Source organism: Mandrillus leucophaeus, unplaced genomic scaffold (assembly GCF_000951045.1).
Source record: "Mandrillus leucophaeus isolate KB7577 unplaced genomic scaffold, Mleu.le_1.0 Scaffold206, whole genome shotgun sequence".
Taxonomy (NCBI): Eukaryota; Metazoa; Chordata; class Mammalia; order Primates; family Cercopithecidae; genus Mandrillus; species Mandrillus leucophaeus.
Window position 1 is genome coordinate 88,896 of NW_012102099.1, and position 8,394 is coordinate 97,289.

General features: G+C 42.8%; 1 protein-coding gene across 1 annotated transcript in view; it reads right to left on the minus strand.

Moving 5' to 3' along the window:
• Window position 1: 1 nt before the first annotated feature.
• LOC105539464 (putative BPIFA4P protein) overlaps window positions 2-8,394 on the minus strand; it is a 17,863-nt gene continuing 9,470 nt past the window's right edge. The window contains exons 6-9 of the mRNA XM_011979757.1: window positions 5,000-5,081; window positions 4,294-4,357; window positions 2,359-2,438; window positions 2-132 (exon numbers count right to left, since the gene is read on the minus strand). Of these exons, the coding sequence (XP_011835147.1) occupies window positions 2,398-2,438; window positions 4,294-4,357; window positions 5,000-5,081 (187 nt within the window). The 3' untranslated portion in view covers window positions 2-132; window positions 2,359-2,397. The remainder of the gene's footprint in view (window positions 133-2,358; window positions 2,439-4,293; window positions 4,358-4,999; window positions 5,082-8,394) is intronic.

The following is an 8,394-nucleotide window of genomic DNA, read 5'->3' on the forward strand; positions in this document are numbered from 1 at the left end:
CAGGGGATCTTCGGGTCCAGGGTGGGTCATGCAGTTCCAGGCATCAGCTGAATAATCAACACGATCTACGCAGGTGGTGTCCTGGAGTGTGGAGAACATTCCAGGGAGAAAACTAGGATGCAGAAGCTGATTCTGTGTGAAATAATCCAGGTATTAGTAAATGTCACACCCTTTCTTCCGGTCAGAACCGACAGCCTTTCCCACTTCCTGCCCTCTCCCTCCGCGCTGGTATGACTGCTGTCCGTGGTGCTGAAGTCTATTCCTGTAGGGACACCCATCCACTGCCTCTCTCTGGATAACGTTTTCTCATTGTTTCCCTGGACTTCCTTTCATCAATTAAGGTGGCTCTTCCTCGTCACCTTGGCCTACTTCACAACACAATAATACAAAATATCACCAGGTGCCCTAGTTAATCAAAAGACATATTTCTTACTTTTAATATTGGCAACTCAGTCACATGTATAAAACACTTTATAAGCTAAACCAAATATGTCTGTGAGCTGAATATAATATGGAGGGTCACAGATTTGGGACTTCTGTGCTAAGTGAGAGCCTAGATATATTGTCAGAAACACTTGAGATGCCCTAGACCTTTCAACGTTTTGCAACTGCCAGCCAATTAGAGAGAGCTGCACTGTCCAATAGGGTAGCCACTAGTCACGCATGGATATCAGCATTTGAAATGCAGCTAGTCCACACTGAAATATGCTGTAGGTATAAAATACGCATCAGACCAAAGACTTACTGCAAAAATAATATGTAAAATATTTTATTACTTTTATATTGATTCCATGTTAAAATGATAATATTTTGGATATGGTGGGTAAATATAAACCAGTAAGGTTAATATAATCTGTTTCTTTTTCCTTTCAAAGATGGCTTCGCTAGAAAATTCAAAATTACATGTGTGTCTCCTGTTATATTTCCATTGGATAACAATAGTTTAGAGTATGACATAACTCAGCTAATTAACTCAAGGACATAGATTCCATTATGGTGTTGGCCACTTAATTTTTTATGTCCCCGTCATGCACTGTACCTTATTACAGCTCGATTCATCACATGTGACCTTGTTCTCACAAAGCATGTGTACAGCGCAGCTTATTACATGCTTATCCTTACTCCTCAGAGGAGGATACATCTATCCCCCATGACTCTTATGGGCAGTCACCCAAAGCTTCTCCCCATTGCCCAGAGCATCAGACCCTTTCCTGCTTCTGTGTACTTGCACATGCTGTATCCTCTGCTTATAATGTCTTTTTCCACCAAAAGAGTCTTTATCGTTTTTCAACACCCAGTTTAAATCTTGCCTGTTCTGCAAAGACTCCTGGAAGTCTCCTGGTGAGGCTACTGGGTCTTGCCTGTCTACTTCCATAGAACCTCAACTGATCACCTCAGTGCACAAGAAATTGCCTATTTATTTGTTTTATCTCTTGCTAGGCTGGGGGATCTTGAGATCAGGGACCATGTGTGATTCATTTTTGTAATCCTGGAACTTAGGATAAAACAGGGAATAAGATGAAGTCCCTGACTTCATGAGGTGTACATTCTTTTGGGAGGGGAAGAGAAAAGATACAGATAATATAGTAGGAAGTAAGATAATAATGACTGTTATGAGGAAAAATAAAACAGGGAAGAGAGTGGTGGATGTGCCATTTTTGAGAGACTTGAGATGGTGACACCTGAGCAGAGTGTATTCAGCACAGAATTGTTGCAAATACATACATGATAAATGAATGAATAATGACATCTCCTTTTATAGAAACTCCCTTCCTTTTATCTGCCAGATATCACTCTTGTAAAGATGTCTCCTAAAACTGAGCTCCCTGCACACTCCAACCCACGTCAACCTCCTTTCTTTACTTCAAAAAGGCAAGTTCCTTCATTCCTGCTTCAGGGACTTTGCACGTGTTCATCCTCTTGCTTGTGATACTTTTCTCCTGGGTCTTGGTACAACTCCTACTGCCTGATCATTCAGGGCTCAGCCGAAATATCTGTTCCCCAAAGAGCCTCTGTCTGACTATATTAATTTGATGCCTCTCTCTGTCCCCACCTCAGTTACTGTTGTCCACATCCTCCTGCTTTGTTTTCTTCTGAATACCCACCATCCCCTGGAAGTTAGTTGACTATATATTTATTTCTTTGTTCGCTGTTAGTATTCCCAACTAGAATACAAGCTCCAGGAAATCAGATTCCTTGTCCATCTCCTTCACTGCTGTATTCCTAACATGTAGAATAGTGTCTAGCATATAGTAGAGGCTTAACTACAATTTAATAAATGAATGAGTAACACACTTATAATGACCCTAAAGGCCAAAGGTCATCACTAAGGAATGGAAACATGCTCTGGTTTCTCACCGGATTGGTACACACATAGCTCCTTCACTTTGGGGACATTTAGATGGTGACTTGGTACTTTTCCTGCAGCAGGACCAGATCTAGAATGCAAAACAGATACCTCAGACAGTGGGGGTGGGGGAGGATCAGAGAGACCAGGGAGGTTTCCCCCTTGGAGCAGCACTAGGAGCAGAATGGGGAGGGGAAATGAGCCCAAGCTGTGGAGACGGAAGTCTGAGGCTGGAAGCTCTGATTTGCTGCTGGCTGTCTTGAATGATTTCGTGGACAGTTCTGGATACTGCATGGATACTGCATGGATAACCATGCAGTATACTGACTACCAGTGTGAGCTCTATAGCTGGAGGATGTGGGTTCACTCTGGCTCCGACACTTTCTTCCATGGAAATATGGGCAAACATTTTGATCTTCCTTTGTTTCTATTTCCTTATCTTTAAAATGCAGATAGTGATAATACCTAGTTCATGGAGTTGTGTGGACTGATCAAGTTAATATATGTAAAGTCCACAAAGAGTCTGGCACATAGTAAAGCACCTAATATGCATTTAGATTTAATTGTTATTATTTTTTGCTAAGCAATCTTGGATAAATTGCTTAAAGTTCTTGGATCTTGGTTTCCTTATCTATAGATTAGGAACAACCACTTCCTTCCAAGCTAATCACTTAAGAGCTCCTACATTGGAATGAGACAGTGGAGAAAGGTGCCATTACTGCAGCTGGAGTCTCATTTCATCTGGTCATCTCTCTGGAGCGATGGCCCAATAGCAAAGTGAAGGTGTTGGTTGAGCTGTCCCATTCATTTGCATGGGCCTGGGATCACAAGCTTTGGGAATTTTTAGGCTCATCCAGATTAGTTGCCTCAAGCTTCCTACCTCATAAGTAGTGAGTTCTGGCCAGGCGCGGTGGCTCACACCTGTAATCCCAGCACTTTGGGAGGCCAAGGTGGGTGGGTCACTTGAGGTCAGGAGTTAAAGACCAGCCTGGCCAGTACAGTGAAACTCCGTCTCTACTAAAGATACAAAAATTAGCCAGGTGTGGTGATGCATGCCTGTAATCCCAGCTACTTGGGAGGCTGAGGCAGGAAAATTACTTGAACTCTGGAGGCAGAGGCTGCAGTGAGCTGAGATTGCACCACTGCACTCCAGCCTGGAGAACAGAGCAAAACTCCATTTCAAAAAGAAAGAAAGAAAAAAAAAAAAGTAGTGAGTTCCCAGTCAATGAAGGTATATAAGCAGAGGTCAGAAAATTGCTTGCTGAGAGAGCCACTCGAGAGAACTTTAGAAACTCCGGCATCTAGCACTTGGCAGGACTAGTGAATATTCAGTGAATGAAGGCATATACCTTTCAATTCAGCTTTTGTTTTGTTTTGTTTTTTTGTTTTTTTGTTTTGGTGGGGGAGGTTTGGAGTCCTGATGAGGGCCTGAGGTGCTGAGATTCAATCTTGCATTTTTTGCTTTGAATTCTAGCAGATCTGAAAACTTTGGATGCTTGAGGTAGAGACATCTGAAAGGAGGCAGTCTTTGTCTCGGCTGAAACCAGACCAATTTCCTGCCCCTCAATCAACGTCATACAATTTTAGAGGAGAATAAAGGGAGAATTGGGCAGATTTTCTCCCCTGGAGAAGCCTTCATTCATATCTTAGCTGCTCTAGGCTGAGGACAAGAAGAGAATTGAAACAAGCATGTCCTTAGCTAAAGGTGCACATTCAATTGCTAGTGCAGGCACAGTGCTTCATGTTGACACACTGGGCCCCCTCAGTAAATGTCAGCTGAGTTTATTAAGGTTGTGATTATTAGGGACCATTCTACTTCAGCAGGAAAGAGATTTTTGGTCTAGAAGTGCCAGGGTGAGGTAAGGGGAAATGAGATACAAAGGGTGACAGAGGGGTCTGAGCTTTCTTCTGGAATGTTCCTGTCCCTTCCCACCTCCAGCACTTACTAATCAATTCTTTAACCACATGCTGCTCCAGGTTGTAGAGCCATTTATTAATCACAGGACACACCTGAAAGACAAGGAAATAGGCAAAAGTCAGGAGGAGGGCTCCGTTAATAAAGCCTAAATTAGAGTGAGCAAGGCAAGTTCTCCTAAGCCAACCCATTCTGGGGACAACCAAGTAGATGGGTTTTGGGGACAGGCTACCCTAGGGTCACAAGCCAGCTCAGGCTGCCCTAGGGTCACAAGCCAGCTCAGCCACTTGGCAGCTGTATGACTTGAGTAAGTCATTGGCCCTGCCTGGGACTGTTTCTTAAATCTGGAAAATGAAGATGATATTGTTACCTGGAGTATGAGATTGTTTGGAGATGAGATAAGAAAATTCGGATACTTAGCATAGTGTTTGAGTGCTTAGTGAATGTTAATTTTGTGATTACTTATCCCCATTTTACGGATAAGGAAACTGAGTTTGGAGAGAATTATCAACTCACTTCTGGTCACACGGATGCTGATTTTGACCTGAAGAATTAAAGAATGTCTGTAAAACACTTCACCAGTGCCCGATTGCAGAATGGGAGCTTAATAGACGCCACTCCATCTCTCCCTAGCTCTCCTTCCTGGAAGATTTCCTCCCACTTCGTTAAGAAGATCCAATCCCTTGTTATCTGAGTCTCAGCTCAAAAACGGAAGTAATCTGGGTTTGCATACTTACCTTTTGTCCCAGATCATGGGCTACTATGTTTTTCAGGTTTCTCTCTATGTTTGCCACAACAAATTTTGCTGCTGGGGCGAGTCTAAATGAAGAGGCAGAAAATACGCAGAACAGATTAACTTCTCTAGGATTCCTTTCTCCACATCACTTCTTTGCTCAATGACCGTGAACTTCTTCAAGTCTACTCCTTGTTTCCATGGCATTGAATCACCCAGCCATGTCCTACTGCTCCAGTCCACACTCTAGGGCTCCTTAAAATTAATCTTCCAATTTAAGTCACCTTGCCCTTATCATTGTTACCCACTGTTATCTTCTCTGTGACTATTTTGCATCTCCCACTGGAGATGCCTTCTTCAAATTCTTGTTAGGCCCAGCCAACTGGTTTCCTTCAGAAAGCTCTTCCTGACCATCCTGGCTAATTCTGAGTTCTCTCTTTCCTTCTCACTTTCTCATTTCTCTGATTACCTGATGCTACAGCGGAACTTATCTCTTCTGCCAGAGGGCCAGTGCTTTCATGGAAGGAACAGTATAACATCGTTCTTTAATTGGGAGACAGGAGAAAGAAGCAGGAAATAGCATAAAGGTGTCCTTGTGTTCTGTGTTCCTGACTCAGTCCCTAATCATTAACATGTGAAGATAAATCTGTCCTATTCTCAGGCAAAGGGTTTATGTCTTTATTTTTTAAAGAGTGTGTATAGAAATCAGCTATGATCTACTGCTTCCAACCTTAGGTCTCAGATTCCTCACAAAGGAGGGCCATGTTTTCTTTAGCATATCACAGGAGAGAGAGGTATTCGCAGAGTTTTCAGAAGGGGAGATGGGTTGTGAATCTGGCCTGGTTCTCATTTATGTCTGAGCATGTCAGGAGGACAGGACCAGGTGTGCAAGGGTGCAGAAAGCATTCCACACCCAGAGCTTTCCTGAAACAGCGAGCAACTGAGATGAATCAAAATCGAGAATTCGTGAAAGAAGAAAACAAGATAGAAAATGGACTGGTGATGACCACTGGATTCAGCTAAATGTGGATATCAGCCTTAATTTAAACAAACACACACACAAACAAACAAACTTTAAAAAGGGCTAGATGTGGTGGCTCATGCCTGTAATCCCAGCACTTTGAGAGGCTGAGGCAGGTAGATCACTTGGGTGCCGGAGTTTGAGACCAGCCTGGGAGACATGGTGAAACTCTGTCTCTACAAAAAACACAAAAATTAGCCAGGCATGTTGGCCTGCGCCTGTAATCTCAGCTACTCAGGAGGCCTAGATGGGAGGATCGCCTGAGCTGGGGAGGCGGAGCTTGCAGTGAGCCAAGATTGTACCACCATTGCACTTAAGCCTGGGCAACTGAGTGAGACCCCATTTCAAAAAAATATTTAAAAAGAAGACTTTTGAAAAAGGATTATAAATTTAGAAGTAAACACTAAAACTCTACTTAATAAAAGAGCAAAATCTCTGAAGACAGTTTCTCTGAAGAGGAAATATCAGAGACTAAGAAATGATGAAATCTTTTTCTACTGGTAGTCAAAGTAATGAAAATAATAGCATTTGTGGGATTTTCCTCCTAGTGAAAAGAAGATCTTGTCTTAACGTAGCTCAGAATAATCATATTCAGCACTTTTCCCAGCACCAAGCAGGCTCAAATAAATGAGTAAGAATGAGAGCCATCTATAGCAGATGCTTGGGGAAGGTATGTATGTATAAAAGAATAAATGTTGTGAAAAAGAGAATAACTGGGATTTATTGTATATGGGACAAAACTGCCCAGTATCAGCTAGAGACATGCCACTTGGTTCAGTTCCATTGGTAAGGTATTTGGTGAGCGATTTGGCAGTGCTGAAAACTTACAAGTTGTAGAACTGTGTATACTTTTGGAATAATCTTAAAAATCTACAATAAGAAAATAATTCTATTTTTGGAACATTTTCCTATATCAAAATGTTCTGGGCTATTTATGATAGCAAAATGTTTATCTTTTAAATTAATTTAATGTTTTCGAGACAGGGTCTTGCTTGTTGCCCCAGCTGGAGTGCAGTGGCATGCTTATGACTCGCTGCCACCTCAACCTCCTGGGCTCAAGTGATCCTCCCACCTCAGCCTCCCTAGTAGCTGGGACTATAGGCGCCTGCCACCACACGTGGCTAATTTTTACATTTTTTGTATAGACAGGGTTTTGCTGTGTTGCCCAGGCTGGTCTTGAACTCCTGGGCTCAAGCTGTCTACCTGCCTTGGCCTCCCAAAGTGCTGAGATTACAGGCATGAGCCACCTCACTAGGCCCAAAAAGTTTAGAAATAACCTATCAACAAATGGCCAAGCAATCCTTTTTTTTTTTTTTGCTCAGTCCTATTTGGTAAGTCTCTTTTCATGTTGATAGAATTGTTACTTTTGTAAAAAACAAAATTTTAAAGGCACAGAAAGTCCTATTTATTATACCCACATCACCATACACACAAAAGCCTAATTTTGTAGGGTATTGTTTTTCTAGTGACATCTTTCAGGTGAAATCTCACTGGGAACATCATCATAACCAGCTGGACACAGAGAAAGACAGATGGAGAACTCACTGGGCTCCAGTTTGGATCCAGATAGCCTCAGGCAAGAGTCTGCAGTTCCCAAAGGCAAGTTCATATCTGCCACCTACATTCTTCTCCAAACGAATCTGGACTTTTATATCTGACCGCATATTAGCTGTGAAGGGCTTCAAGGTCAGGAGCCTGTGGGAGGGAAGAGGAAAGGCAGATGGGAGAGAAGCTCAGAGCTCACTACATCCCCATTTATTTCTAGAACGAGGTTCCCCATGTTGCCACAGAATCTTCAAAACCACCCTGTTAAGGTCATTTTCTCATTTTTCAAAAGAGGCCATTCAGTCCTGGAGAATGGGAATGGCTTTCTCCAAGTCATGCATCCAGCCAGTAGCTAAGTCAGAGGGTTCTGCACTCAGGGAACCTAATACTTGCTACCTCTGGCTCTGGGGACAGTTAGGAAGGAAAATCTTGATTCTAAGTACGGCATCTTATCAAAACTAGAAAACTGCATCTGACCTTGGAAAGTCCTTTTCTAGAGGTCTCAGAATCCATCGCCTTGATGACCAGGCTTGAAATGGCAATGAATGAAGTAGACCGGCAGTTAGTTTCACAGGGAGAGGTAAAGGCTGTGGTGAACTGGAGAATGCCTGGACTCTGCAGAGGCACCATGCAAACCAGACAAAATTTATCAGTGGGCCAGATGCATCTCCTGGGGTGATCTCCAGGCAATAGTGTCACAGAATTGGGGTCCAGAGGTGATTCAGTGTTCTTGTCTTCAGTTACATTCAATCAGAACTAAGCAGACTCATGAAGTTCAAATAAATGAAGGTGGGGGCTGTCTGGAAGAGGTAGGGGGAGGAAATCTGCTCAAC